The 16,227-nt window shown below is 25.4% G+C and overlaps 1 protein-coding gene across 1 annotated transcript; it reads right to left on the reverse strand.

The window, feature by feature from the left end:
* Positions 1–507: 507 nt before the first annotated feature.
* Positions 508–3,875, reverse strand: LOC105768050 (leucine-rich repeat protein 1). Its single transcript, XM_052631404.1, has 7 exons — positions 3,717–3,875; positions 3,372–3,609; positions 2,320–2,391; positions 1,955–2,098; positions 1,665–1,736; positions 1,484–1,555; positions 508–765 (listed from the first exon to the last, which is right to left on the reverse strand). The coding sequence occupies exons 2-7, from the start codon at positions 3,578–3,580 to the stop codon at positions 693–695; spliced, it is 642 nt and encodes a 213-aa protein (XP_052487364.1). The 5' UTR covers positions 3,581–3,609; positions 3,717–3,875; the 3' UTR covers positions 508–692.
* Between the last annotated feature and the right edge of the window lie 12,352 nt (positions 3,876–16,227).

Below are 16,227 nucleotides of genomic sequence, written 5' to 3' on the forward strand. Positions count from 1 at the left end.
AATAAGTGTGACTCATTCATGAGTCAAAATACTATGCCGATTATAGAATAACTCAAATTAAAATTACTATACTAAAATTGATTAGAAATATTTAAAAGTTTTAAATTTTAATAAAAACAAAATCTAAAATAACATCCACTTAGTAAATTACTTTTTCTTTTCTCAAAACATGATTATTTTTTAATTATTGATATATTACATATTTAAATAATTATATTTACCCAATATAAAAATAAATTGATATATTTACTTCTTTAAATACATATAATTAAATTAAAATTATAGTTTCAAACCTAAATTTAAATCACAATCAAAATTTTATATGTATAATTGAACCTAATCAAAATTCATGTATCAAATGACACATTAAATCAAGATTTTACTAGTTTGTTATAATTTATCTTTATTTTTTAAGAAAATTATTATATGTACATGAAACAGAAAAAATATTTTCTTTTGTCAAGATACTCTTGTATATATATTCCATAGTGCCACGAAAACCAAGGATGCACACCACAAGGGAACTTGTCGCTACCGTTACATTCACCAATACTAGTCGTCTTCAACATTTTAGGAGTAGGGTAATTGAGTTACAGATGCTAATACAGTCGAGCTGGTATACAGATTTACATATTACTTCAAACCATGCGGATTCATATCTAATTCGAAGCTTTATAGCGTCAACATGTCCTTTACGAGCAGTTTGTGTCATAGCTTGCAAGCCCCAGCAGCTCAGGACCTTCCAGTCGAGGGTTTTTCTCAAAGCTATATACAATGGAAAAATAATGAAGATCAGTGACTTCGCACAAGGAAAACAAAAGAAACAGAACTGCTAATAAACTTAACCCCCGGCAGCAAAGAAACAAAAGTACAGGTGAATCTAAATAATATAAATATTAGCAATGTACTCAATGAGACAAGCACAATGACAGGGTCCATCAAACTGTGCTTCCATCAAAGCCAGTTCAAGCAGAGATGACGTAGAAACCTATAGGCAGATTATTGATAATAAACACTTAAAATTATAGAAGCTATACTCGCCCAAGACTCATCCCCGTGCACTATGGTGTAAAGGATATCAGAACACATAAGATCTTTCTGCAAAACTGTCCATTAACAACCAAGACTGATAGCAGAACCATAGAGAAGGGCAGAAAGTCACAGCCAAGGACTATGCCTCAGCTTATCTATGCCGGTTACAAATTCACCTTAATCTTTTCCAGAGGGTTTAAATGACGCAGCTATTTAGTTTTGATTTTTAAAGATTCCTTGAGTAACTCTTGACTGTCAAGGTCTTTATAGTTTTATCTCAACAACAAAATTAACTTTAGTACCACGTGTGCATGAAAAAAGAGTTAGAAATCCGGCTTAATCTTTAAGCAGGTTTTAAGGGTTGCACAGATCATTACATCCTAGTAACAGATCATGAATTTTGAAGAGATTGAAAGAAATAAAGAGAGAGTGAGAGAAGGTGTAATCTTACTTGTTCAAAGGAATGTGCTCAAATGGTCCACTGGTAGGAATTGTTCCACACAAGTCATTGTTTGAGACGTCACTAGAATGAAAGAGGTAAAGTTTAAAAGACCATAAGTCTAAGGCTTCACAAAACAATCCATATAAGAGTCTTTTATGAAAATTAAGACTCTAAAAGTCACAATACTTACACAACTTTGAGGCTTGAAATACCGGCAAGTTCCCTAGGGATTGGTCCAGTTAATTTGTTGTCATTAAGCCGTCTGTAAAATGAAAGAGTGAGAAACTAACAATTGAGGTTACAAAGATGTATAAACTAAACACCAAAAGAAAAGGGAGGGTTGAAATAACTAGAAATAGTGTAATCACAGGTCACTCTTTGAACATTAGTACATAACAACCGTTAGTTGATGGCCATAATTTACTTAAGCCATGGTCTAATTATGCATGAAGAGATTAACATTTGGACGAGAGAACTCACAAAAATACAAGAGACTTCAATTTCCCTAGTGAAGGAGGAATGGTCCCTGAGATGTTGTTGTTATATAGGTCCAAACTAATGAGGCTCTTCAAGTTCCCAAGTTCAGTTGGGATGGTTCCCTGGATGTTATTTTTGTAAAGCTCCCTGCATGACCGAGAAATAGCTAGAAGTGAATAACAATGTCAGCATCAACAGTTTATACCAAAATACCATACACCACTATAAGTTTTTAATGCATGGCAATGTATAATCAACAAGTGAAAAAATTATGCACAGATAATAAACACATGCAAATATGTTGGGAGCTCCAGAATCCAGATATTAGGGGCAGGATGGGACAAAGGTTAAAGGGGAAAAGAACATACAGATACTGCAAATGCTCAAGCTTCCCAAGCTCAGGTACCAAATGTCCAGACAGGTTAGAATTACCTAAATCTCTGCAAAAAGAAAGTTAAAAAATTACCAATTGAGATGACATGGCAAAATTCCATAATTTCAGAGGGAGGTAATTCTCTAAAGAAAAAACATATAAGTATGCAAACGTACATAAACCTCTTTCTAATTTGAAAACTACAACTAAAATTGTTTCATCAAAACCAGCAAAAAGTACCCACTTGTATATTTTTTGTCACAAAGCACAAACCTGTTCTTCTCAAAGGGACATGCAGATTATACACAAAACCAGTAGATACCCTAACTTCCGTAAAAACAAACACTAAAAACATCTAATGATCCAAATTGAAGAATAGACAAAAAAATTAAACAACCAGGCAAGAAGAAGATCTTATGTTCCATAATAAAGGGAAAGGGAGATCAACATACATATATAGTTCTTATTCAGGCAGGCAATTGTGCTACTTCCATAGACTCAAACACGCATATGCTAAAGAAATTATGAAGCAATTCTGCTTATAACATCCTAACTCGACCATAGGCATAAAACCACTATTTTAAGATCTAAAGCATCAATTAAAAGATATCACTATTGCAATAAAGGGAACTATTGTGACAAATCTATCACTATTGCAGATAAAAATACTTTAGCATGCTCCATATTTGCCTTTTACAGTGGTCACCCAATCCAACAGTTTTCTAGAGAATTTGCCCTTTTTCCCGTTCAAAAAAAGGTGGGGGGGGGGGGATAAACAAAAATAAATCAATTAACTTAATCCAAACCCAATTTAAACCGAGCAAATATACCCCCAAAATTACAAGCTTCAGATAATACAACAGTTTCTCAGCATCCATTTTACAAAATAGACATTAAATTCAATTATTTTAAGTTACCAATTCGCAAACGATCAAACAAGGAAACCAACATGTTATTACATGTCCCAGAAATCAGTTTAATTTAATTCTTTTACGTAAAAAAAGATAAATAAATTAAAAAGAAAAGGAGAAAGAGAAATCAGCATACACTCGAGTGACTCGATTATTTTGGTTACAAGTGATGTGAAACCAAGTACAAGGATTAACAAGGTTCGGATCCCAGCTCTGGAGTATGTTATCTGGATCGGTCAAACTTTTTCTCAACGTGTAAAGAGCATCTCCTTCAGAGTTTCCAAAAACAGACGGAACCAGAGTTAGGGCTACAGAGAAAGCCCATAGCCAGATCGGTGCCGCCATGGATGATGATGATGTTAGGTTCAGCTGCTCTGTTAGGGCCGGTTTTTGATGATATTGGAAAAAGAGGAAAACAAAAGAGAAAATGATGAGAATGGAAATGAAGGGGGAAAAAGTAAGCTTTTTTAAAGATGCTTACCCACTACCACTTCTTCTACCAAATTTCCAAAGAGAATCGGCTTTGGGAATGGCAGAGCAAAATATGGGCTCTATTTTTATGTTCTTTTTTTCTTTTAAGTAGTAGTAATATCAGCCTAAAAACACTATTTGGAATTATTTTGTTTATTAGTTTTGAAACTTTATATGAACATATTAATGTTTTTTTAATATTTTAAAAGGATATGCCATTGGTTTTCTAATCACACTCTGTCGCCAATTTTGCATTAATAAAGAATATCGAATCCATTGAAATCATTAATTTATAAAATAAAAATTAAATGCAACATTTGAATTTAGCGACGGTGGGAGAAGGAACCAAAGGGAAACGTTGGATTTGGGTTTGGGGTGAGTTGGTCTTTGGTTTGACTAAATTGATTAATTTTTGTCGTCGGCCAACTTTGCGTACATAACGTGCAACCACTAAAGTCTTGTGTTGACCGGACAATCCCGTGTCACCTTACGTCCACTTCCTTATCTTTACTTTTGCTAACTCAAAGCATTTGACGGAGTTTATCTCTCGAATAAATAGTAACTATTTAAAATAATAAATCTTATTAGAGGAACCTTTATACTTTTTAATAGTTTATGTATTTTAAAATTAAATGGCTTAAACTGTAGTTATAAAAATAAATCATTCAAAGAAAAAAAAAGGAAGCGGCAGATATTCAATTTTTATTTTAAATTTTGAGTTAAATTTTTAGCAAAAATTGAAGTTTTAGTTCATGAAAAACTCCTAAATTGCATTTTGAATGGGTCTTCAACCAAAGTCTAACCAAAGGAAAACGGAAACCAAATCAAACGTCAAGTTTTTAAGTAAATTTGAGGTTAAAAGGATAACTTTAGGTAGGTAAGTTTCCAACTTTTAATATAGGTGGGTGTCTAAAGTCAAAATCTCATACTTAAAATACTATGGTTTTCATTGCATTTGGAGATTGGCTCGAGTAATTTCTTAAGGTTATAATTTACTTAATTTCTTTTCCTTTTGTATATTTCAATTTGAATTTATTGTTTTTATTTTTGAGAATTTAGTTTATCTATTTTCTAAATTTAAAATTTTAGATTTATTTATTAATACTGTTAAATTTCTTTGTATGGTATTTTGAAATTTTAAAAATAAATTCATTTGATATACATGTAACACATAAACGTTTTAATTAGAATAAAATATTTAGACTAACTAATGATGTTATAAAACTGAGATGTCAAATTATGTTAAAATTAAAATAGATAGAAATCAAAATCAAATTTAACCATTCTTATAATTCAAAAAACAGAGAGATTAAAATTGAAAGAGCTTATAAAATTATATAAAATTATAAAAATTCATACAAACTTATAAAATTCTTAAAAAGTATAAAAAATTTATATTCTAAAATATTTAATATTAATATGTATAAATTATAAAAAATCATTTATTGATTCCTTAATTTGAAAATTAAACCTCTACCATTATAATGAACACATAGCATCGACCAATCATTAGAGAATAAGAACACTTGTCAAAATATTTCATTCTGACATATACTCATTACAATAGTAAGATAATGATATTTTGTTTTATAGTATGTAATCGTACTGAAAATATTTACAGCGTACAACACTTAGCAAACACTTTTCAACTTTTAAAGGTCCAACCATTACATTGTACTTCAAATATTGTAGATAAAAAAAATTGTCAATAAAAAGGCAAGGACCCAACCAATAATTCTTTTTAATAATTTTTATAGTATGATATTTTTTTTTTAATTCATTGGAATTTTTAATAAGCTTTTAAAAATATATTTTTACATATTTTAATAAAATTTTAAAATAAATGAACGAGTATATTATAATTGTGGAAGGGAAAAATGGTTTACGAATATTAGGACCAAACCTTAAACATCATGCCAATCAAATTGAAACCCACACAAGTGTCCCATTGAGCCAATGATGTAATTCACTATAAGTTTTTATGATTTCTTTAAAATAAATTTTAATAGTTTATATAAGTTTTAAATATTTTTATTGTTTTTAAGTTTTTATGAATTTTTATAATTACTTTACAAGTTTTATATTTATATATATATTTGCAATTTTATAATTTCATGTAAAATTTTGTTTTAATATTTTTTATGTTTTTTAATTATTTATGAGGACATTGAAAGATTATATCACATGTCGCTATTTGATTAGTCCATTATTAATTTTAACTAGTAAAAATAGAAATTAGTAATAAAAAGTTTAAATGATATTTTTAATTATCGACAATGACTCAATTATATGCAAATTAATTGAGGAACTTGATTGAAATTAAAAAAGAACTAATTACTTTTTATATTTATAAGTAAAAATAAATTTAACTCAAGACTAAAATATGCATTTCATTCCTACAAAATCTAGATATTTAGTTTAGCTAGACTGACAGAAGTTTCCAAATAATCAAGTCGAGATTAAATTTATATATCTGTGATTTCAATTTGAAAGAAAAATACAACTTATACTATATTCAGTAATTCAAATCACAGATTACTTCTTTCAAAAAGAGTATCACAGTTGACTACATATTTGTTGTTGGAATGGTTTTGAGGAATCTGACCAGCTCCACCACATTGTCCCCTATACATATACCTCTCGAATATGTTCCACTCCCTTCCATAATTAGGGTCCATTTAGATAGTGGTGGGTTTAATATATTAATTTACTATTGCAGTAAAATAAATAATTTAAAACCTTTAAATGAAAATAGTTAAAAAGTTAAATAAATATATGTTGTTATGCATTGGTAATAACATATTAATTTATTTTTAAATTAATAAGATTGTTTAAGGTGTTTAAATTTTTTAATGTAAAATAACCAAAGAATGTGAATGTGAGGGGACAAGATAACATAGGGAGCAAGGATATAAAAGGGGAAAAAAAATAGCAGTGGGGGTCCGATGAATAAAGCTGCAGTCGGTGCGATGGAAATGAACTCCATCATGCCATCCAAACTACTTGCTGCAACACATTTGACCCATAAAGTGCCCAAATCGTGTCACTTAGAAGGAACGTTTAAATCCAAATGAAGCATAACAATTTTAGATAGATATCATATAAAAATTTTACTGTGTTGGTATATTTTATTAAATCATAAACCTTTTTTTACATATTTTATATTTATATAAAATTTGATAAATTTTGTCTAATCATGTTTCATATTATATCAATATAATTATTTAATATTATTATTGAGATAGTGTTACTATTAATCGAGTCATAAATTCAATTATGAATTTACTAAAAGCACAATATTTTTACTGAGCAATATAAAACACATACACATAAAAAAATTCAAAACCAAAATATTATATCTTTACTCTAATTTTATCATCTCAACTAATATTTAATTATTTTAACATTATCTTGTAAAGTTATTATATAATTATCTTCGTGTGTAAAAACTAATAAAGTTTAAAACATATATTTATTCTGTAAAACACACACGTATATGTGTTCTTGTTTTATAGTGTTGTGCTTTAATTTGTCTATTTTGAAAATGAAATTAATTAAGCAATGTTCGAATATGTAAAATGAAGGTCAAAAACATTCTTTGCTTACACGTGGTCTCTCGCTCTTTTCTCTTTTTACTTTTTCATTATAGATTAGTGGTTAAATTCAGTATTAATCTGACTAAACTTGTAATTTAATTTCTGTAACTTTTAATATAATATAATTTTTATATTGTTATAATGTTATTTAGTCTAAATAGTTAATACCATTATTTTTTATTAAAATATTATATAGTTACATATACTTTGAGCAAGGGCGAATTTAAGGGGCTAGCAGAGACCCGGCCCCCTAAAAATAGAAAATTTTTTATTTTGACCCATTAAAATTTTTAAAAATTTATGTTAGTAAAGGTAAAATTACACTTTGACCTCCTAAAAATGATAAATTTTTTATTTAATCCTTTAAAAATTACATTTTTATTACAGTAAAAATTATAATTTAATTTCGGCTCACCTAAACAAATTTTCTGGCTTCGCCCTTGAATTTGAGTGCATTAAGAGTCTTAAAAACTTCATGACTTATCATTTCATTTGAGTTTGCTTTGCTCTTTGTTTTTTTTTCTATTACATTATAAGACAATTATCAAATTTTAAATTTACCTCTTATATTATGTTGAAACTTGAGATTTAATCTATATGTTTTAATTTTTATATAATTTGGTTCATCTATTTTATAGCATCACTAGTTAGTCGAAATAATTAATATCATTAATTGTTTCAATCAAATGTTGACGTAATTTTTCTTAAGAACACTACAACAAAACAAAATTATTATGTCACGATAAATTTGAATAGGTGTTTTAAGAAAAAAACATAATCAATATATTCAATATTAGTTTTATGGTTACATAACTACACTTTTGTTTTAAAGTGTCACTTCAGGAAATTTAATATAAAATTTTAATATTAATGACAACTAAACCTAGATTTATAAATTTGAAAAGTAAAGGAACTAAGCTCCGAAAATAAAAGTAAATGATAGATTCTAAATGTGCAATGCATATAAAGGCTTAGATTGTAATTTAACATAAAAAATAATTAACCCAGCACAAAATATGAAGTAAAAGAAAACAAAGTAAGAATATATACTTGATTGTGTTAAGAAAAAGTGTAAATCAAAGTTAATTAGTACTTTTGATGTAATGGAAGTATAATGAATGGGTGTGGGTGGTAAAATAAATTAGGTGGGCCAATTCATAATTGGGGGAAGAATCTAAGAAAGAAAAATGAAGACAGTAGAGTTCAAATTGGTTTCAAACTTGGAACAAAATCATAGACTTCAATGAAGAATTTCCTCATTTTCCCAACACATGAAACCATTGCAATAATTATTTCCATTCCAATTTAATAAAAATGTCTTTAAATAAGTCTTTATATATTTTACCACATAATCCTTTACCTTTAATTTGTCTTAAATTTTTTTCAATGAAAAGTTTTAATAAAATAATATTACAAGTGAATAAGAGTCGAAATTCGATATAATGAATAGTTTTAAACCCTAAATTAAATGAAAGGAAATGGTATTGTGAAAATCTCCCATCAAAGCTCTTGTATCAGTCGATAAAATCTCTCTTGTATTTAAGGGACAAACAAATGAGTGAATAGCAGGGTGGATCTAGGGGGCCTTGACCCCTTAAAATAAAAAAAAATTATTTAAGTTTTTTATAATTTATAAAATTTTAAATTAATAACAACAATATCGCACATTAACTTTTTAAAAATGATAAAATTTTTCTTTAATTTTTTAAAAATTATAAAAATATAAATTATTAAAATGATGAAATCATATTATTATTATAAAATATACAATTTAATTTGAATCTCAAAATAATTTTCTTCGCTCTTGTGAACAAAACCCTATCAAACAATTAAAAATAAATAAATATATATTATAGATGGAGCAGTGAAATTTGATTTGAAAGCAGGAGGAATGAAATTTATGAAGCAGATGTAAAGGCAGAGGAAATGTGCTCCTTGTTTGGGTAGAAATTAAATAATAAAGTAGTACAGAAGAAATATAAAATGGGTTTGATTTATAAATTTGGGAGGTGTTTTTGGTAGTTTAGTTCTTTAAGTAGAAATGAAGTCGAAACGAATTCAAAGGTAATGGTAAGTGAATATGAATCACATGGACATGGGTGCAAATAAGGTTCATGAAATAATTTTCAAGGAGCCCATTTTAAGTGGTCCTGAGATAAATCAGCACTTGTAAGTTTATTTTGGTCTCGCATCACAATTCAAGCCCATGTTCCAAGATTGGCATTGCAGCAATTTCCGGGGAAAAAAAAACATACAGCCAGCCTTTCGATTAATTTTTTAAAATCAGTTCACAGTCGAGTTGATAAATTTTATTTTAGCACTCAAACTTAATTTATTCTTTTTTTGAATTGAATCTAATCAAACGAGTAAAGTCGAATCAAGTTAACAAATCATATTATTTATACTCAATGTTGCATTTATATAGACTGATTATTTAACTAGTAGACGAAGTACAATATTATTTAACTACATAATTAATATAATAGTTTTGCCTTTTGAGTAAATATTTGTTAAAACGACATAGTTTTATCTTTTTTATTTAAATTTTGGATAACTCAATTGAGTTAAACCGAAAATTTATTTAAATTAATTCAAATAACTCGATTAACTCAAATTACTTAATTCAAAATTAAAATTTGTGTCAATTTTATCAAATTAAATTAAATTTTGCTCACCAAGATGATTTTCCTTTTTTTTGCGATTCTTTTCAAACGGTAATGAAGTCATTTTAAGGAATAAAATTTCAGCGAAAATTAAAACAAATTTAACACGTGGCTAAATTATATGTCATACTAAGAACAGCAAAATTCTCATGAAACCTGTTATAATATGTATAGATTAGATTAGAAAAATTAGGATAGTGAACATTAAATTAGGTGTAACTTAAGATTTCAATATTTATAATTAAAATTAATATTTTATTATATTAATATAATTTTCATTAAAATATAAAAAGTAAATAATAAAAAGAAAACACAAATATTTAGATATATTATCATTTTAAAATAAAATAAATTATATTTATTAAATAACAGCATGCTTTAAAAAGTTAAACCTTTTAATAAAACTCAAGTGTTAAATATGAAATTATCACAAAACTATAAAAGAAATATATTAAAAGATTAAAATTAAAGAAAATTATTGTGAAAAGTTTTGCAATTTAAATGAAATAAACTATTAAAATTAAAAATAAAAAATATACTATTTATCTTATCACTTTCAATGTTTTTCTACTGGAAATTTTTATCTACTTGTCACTTTCAAAGTTTTTCTATTGAAAAGTATCCTATGGTTTTAAATATTTGTTATTAAATACTGAAAATATTGATTTTAATAAAATATCAAACTGATCCTAATTGAAATTGATCATTTACTTTTGATATCAAACTTAGGCCTTATTTGATAAACTATGAAAATTTAAATTATTTAATTCTTTATGTACATTTGATAATCTAAAATAAAAATTATTTGATAAAATTTATTCTATAAAAATGTAGAAAATAATAGATAGATAATAAAATAAAATGATTTATTTGGAATAAAATAAAATATTCAAAATTTAAGAATAAAAGGTAGAGTAAAATAATTCATAATTTAAAATTTATATTCTTTCAAACAATTTAATTATATTTCCCACATGAATAAAAGGAAAGATCACATCACAAGAACTATCACCTGTTTTGTTTTAGATGGGTCTGTTGAAACATACCTTTCACGCATTACAACTACTTTTTTTTTGGGGGGGCCAAATACAAATACAGAGTTTAAATCTCGTTTACAGACAATTTTTTCTTAACCTAACCTGATAAACTCCAATATCTATACCACTTAGGCCTTCCTTACAAGTCATCTAATTATGGATTATTTTCTTTTTTTTCAATTCAACGATAATTTTTTAAATTCGCCATCCAATTATAGATTTATTTCTTTTTCAATCATCCAATTAATTGAGAATTTTTTCCCATTCTCGTTAATTGTATTAACAGAAGGATGATGGTGCAGTTGAAAATCGGTATAATAACAAATTTAGTTCTCGACTCTTACATATTATATCAATTTAGTTATAATTTTAAAAATGAACCTTCAAAATTTACAAATAATCTCAATTTTATCCTAATTCTAAAAATCAAAGAAATATATAAAATTACATAAATATTTTCAAAAATAATAATACATTTAAATTTTGTATTAATAATTATATTAATATTAAATAAATAAATAAATCCTCCTCCACTATCCTTCCGTTAATGAAATTAATGAAAATGGACCAAAAAATTAAAACCATATAAAAATACATAAATATTATATGTAAAAATTGAGGGCTAAATTTGTTATTATACTGACTTTTCAGCTGCCATGTCACCCTTTCATTAGTGCAATTAACAAAAATGGACCCAAAGAATATTGATTATTCAGGTGACCAATTTAAAAATTTTCATAATTGGGTGACAAAAATAAATAAATTTATAGTTGAGTGATCAAAAAATGAAATGTCCCGTGATTGGGTGACCTGTGGTGTAGTTTACCCATTTTTTTTACATGAGAAGGTGATGGCCAAATATAAATTATAATCCATATACTTTTTAAATGACACTTGTGCAATATCATTTGCTTCTTTTTTTTTTTTTTTTTTTACATAAGAAGCTAATGGCCAAACATCAATTCTAATCCTCTACTTTTTTAGATTTATAATAATAGTTAAATTCTAGATTTAATCCCTATTTTCACTCGCTTTGAAATTTAATCTTTATACTTTAATTTTAACATAATTTGGTATCTTAACTTTTATAATGTCTTTAGTTAGTCTAAATAATTTATTCTTAAAAAATGGTGATGTAAATTTTAAAATTGTTAACACTGTTAAAATTTTTAATTAAATTCAAGTCCATTACAATGTCATTATTTGTTACATGTATATCAAGTGAGATTTTTTTGTAATTTCAAATGTCACACCAACAAATTTAATAGAAAAATTTTAACAATGTTAAGAAATGGACTTAAATTATTAGATTTGAAAAGTAGAGGGACTAAATCCTTGAAAATAGAAGTATAAGGATTAAACTCCAAATATACAAAGAGTACAAGAACTTTGAGCATACTACAACTTGTAACAACCCAATAGTCAGGGGTGTTAGAAAGTGAAGCTCGGGACTCCGTTCCCATAAAACGAACTTGTAAATATTTTTATTAAATATTTACGATGTTAGTTTAGTAGCGAATTAAAATTTTGATAAGTAATTTTCATGAAATTAAGAGTTATTAAAGTATAGTGACTAAATCGCATAGGTATTAAAAGTTGAATTATAAATTAAAATAAATTAAATTAAATGGGCTAAAGTAGCCATTATAGCGTTGCTCTTCTAAGTGGACGGTCATAATGTGGCATTCATGATATATTATGTTAATTTAATGCATATATATACATGTTATAATAATAATAGTTATAATAATAAAAGCAAAAGGAAAGACACGATTGCATGCAGATTAGAAAGAAAGAAAAGAAAAAGAAGAACACGTACGACCTAGGGGTTTGGAGTTCAAATCTAAAATTGGTTAGTCAATTTAGTTTATTATTTTGTAAAATTTATGTTTTTGGAGTTTCGGTATTTAGAATTACTAGACCCATGCTATAAACTTTAGTATTGTTTAAGATTTTAGATATTGCTATTGTTGAGTACTTGAAATATTAGGGTTAATTTGATAGATTTTGAAGTTAGTGGTGAAAAAGACTAAATAGTGAAGTTACAAAGTCCATTATAATGTCATTATTTGTTACATGTATATTAAATGAGTTTTTTTAATTTCAAATGTCATACCAACAAATTTAATAGAAAAAGTTAATATTATTAACAAATGGACTTAAATTATTAAATTTGAAAGGTAGAATGACTAAATTCTTAAAAATAGAAATATAAGGATTAAACCCAAATATACAAATAGTACAAAAACTTTTAATTTTTTACTCAATAATTTAGTAAAATAAATAAATAACTACCCCAACGCAAAACATGGGTAGTAACCATAACAATTGAATGTATATTTTTTGTATGCCTCTTGCTCTTTTTAGTAAGGGCATCTCTCGCACACAAATTATAACTCGACCTCGCAACGTGGGTAAAATATCCATAACCAATAAACTAAATATTTGTATTTTTAATATCACTGTGCATTTAAAAAGTCATGTAATAATTAAATTTTAATGTAATTATTTGTATAAATTGATATTGATATAATTACTTCTAGTTACGTGTATGTGGCATGTGTTGGATAATCACTATAATTAGTGGGTACTGAAGAATCACTAATTATACTCAAATCCAATTAAACAATGGCTTTCCTTCCAAACATGTCCATGAAAGATTTAAGTTTAAAAGTTGTTTTATATAATAGTAATAGTATTTCAAATTTAGAATATATATTATTAAATATAATTATATGTTTCTTTTACGGTTTTCGTTTGAATAATTTAAAATTTTATCGATGAGAGATAATTTACTATAAACTTTACCTACTAAATAACTAATTAAATTACATAATCTTTATTATTAATTATTGTTATATTTTAATTATTTGCGTTTTTAAAATTTGGTAGAAGTTACTTTGGTATTTATTTGAATTAATTGTATTTTAAATATCATATTTATTATTAAAACTTTCATCAGCTTTTACATTTTATTTTTCTAACAAATTATTTATTTTATATGCATGTGTGCAAGCAATAAGTTAAATTGAATTTCTTTAAAGTTGAAAATATGAAGAGTTTTATATTTTATTGTTAAACATATTAATTTAATAAATTTTAATGCTTTAATTGTAAATGTTTTTAAGGTAATTCTAAATATTTAATCTTATATCTATATATAATATATTTTCAACTCCTAAAGCAGCCATTAAGAGTTAATAGAGCATTGTAGATATTTATATTAACATTCTTTTAAATTAGTTCATAAAATTATTTATCAATTTAATTCCGCTCATGCAAAAATATAAATAAAATTAATAAATGGTAATATGTCAAAATGATTTACTATAAAAATATTAGTTTTATTTAAAAGGATAAATATAAAACTATACATGAATTGTGGTTTAATGTACAATTATATACATGAAATTAGGTTTTGTGTAATTTTATACATAAAGTTTTGATTTGACTCAATTCTTGTAAATTATTAACACAATTATTGATATAATATCATTTTATATTTATATATTGCATACATAAATAATTATATTTATCTAATATAGAAATAAATTGATGCATTTGTTTCTTTAAATGTGTATGGTTAAATTAAAATTAAAGTTTAAAGTATGCATTTGAGCCACAATTAGAGTTTCATGTGTATAATTACACCAAATTAAAGTTCATGTATAAAATTATACATTAAATCAAAATTCATGTATAATTCTAAAATTTATCCCTATTTAAAGATTAAACTTTAAAATTTTAACTTCATTTACACAAAGTTAATTTAAAATTTAGTATTTCATTTTAATTATTCGTGGTTTATTTGTTATTTAATGTCCAAAATTTTCATTTTTGGTAATTAATTGTTTTTTTCCTTTTAATAATCTCTCTCTGTATTATATATTTTCAATTATTTTTCAAGCCATTGGAGTGAATAAGAGTACTCTTGATATTTCAAAACATATTAAGGGTGTTCTTGATATTCCAGGTATATTAAATAATTTATGAAATTTTATTATATCACTAATTATTATTTAATTGTGTTATATATTTTAATTAGTATTGTTTTATTGTTGAGTAAATGATTTTAATTTACATCAAAATAAAATTTTAAATTTTTGACTTACATTTTAGTGTCTTTTGGTTTCTCTTGAAGGTCTTTATTTGTGTATACATATGTAAAGAATTTGCTTATGCTTTTGCAATATTGGGTTATAATATTGATATGTGTGTATATGTCAAGATGAATAATATGTTATTGATAAATCGGTATCTTTCAACTATTATCAAATTCTAATTATTTATTATTATTGTTTAAATTTTTATTTTAATCAATTATTTATATCTAAGTTTTTATTTTATTTGAATACTAATCACTTTTTTGGTTTAGAGCTTAATTTTATAAGATATATTACTTTTAGAATTAACTGTTTCATATGAAATTTAGTCAATAATAAAATAATCATTGGTGTTGATTTTACCATACCCTAAATTGCCAACTATATTGTCACTCTTCAGGTAGATTTGTTTTTTTTTTAATTTATGTGTTTTTATATTGTATTTTAAATTTGTAAATGTCTATATTTCTTTTTCATATGAAGTTTAGTCAACAATAAAGCAACCACATGTGTTGATTTTTTCTTTTAACCTCCATAATGTCACTCTTCAAGTAGAGTTTAAAAAAATTTAATTTGTGTATTTGAATTTTTTAAATAAAATAATAACAAAAATAAGATACTTTAGTATAATAAACTTGAATTTAGTTAGATTTTAAAATTATTACTTTAGAAAATTTTAAAAGTTTAACTTTCTTTATATATATTCTTTAATTTTTTAAAATTATTATAAAAATTTTAAAATATAAAATTTGGGTTTTATAAATAATTTGAATTTTAAAATCATTTTATAATTTTTATTGAGAGAGACCAATTTGTTCATTTTCAAAATTGAGATGAACCAAAGAAATATTTACACCGATCTATTATTCAAATTATTCGAACTCGAAACTTAAATTACTTATTCAAGTTGAATAAAATAATTGATTTGATTGACTTAAAATTCAAAATTTTCTAATCTAATCAATTTTACTCACCCGTACACACAATACCTAATGATATTCTTTGTTAAAAATAGGTGTTGCATGCAGTGGAAGCTGGTGCTATTTGTTTTTGATATAATCATCAATAATAAATGATAAATTCAATAAAAATAAATAAATGATGATATAGAAAAAGATACTT

Source organism: Gossypium raimondii, chromosome 5 (assembly GCF_025698545.1).
Source record: "Gossypium raimondii isolate GPD5lz chromosome 5, ASM2569854v1, whole genome shotgun sequence".
Taxonomy (NCBI): domain Eukaryota; kingdom Viridiplantae; phylum Streptophyta; class Magnoliopsida; order Malvales; family Malvaceae; genus Gossypium; species Gossypium raimondii.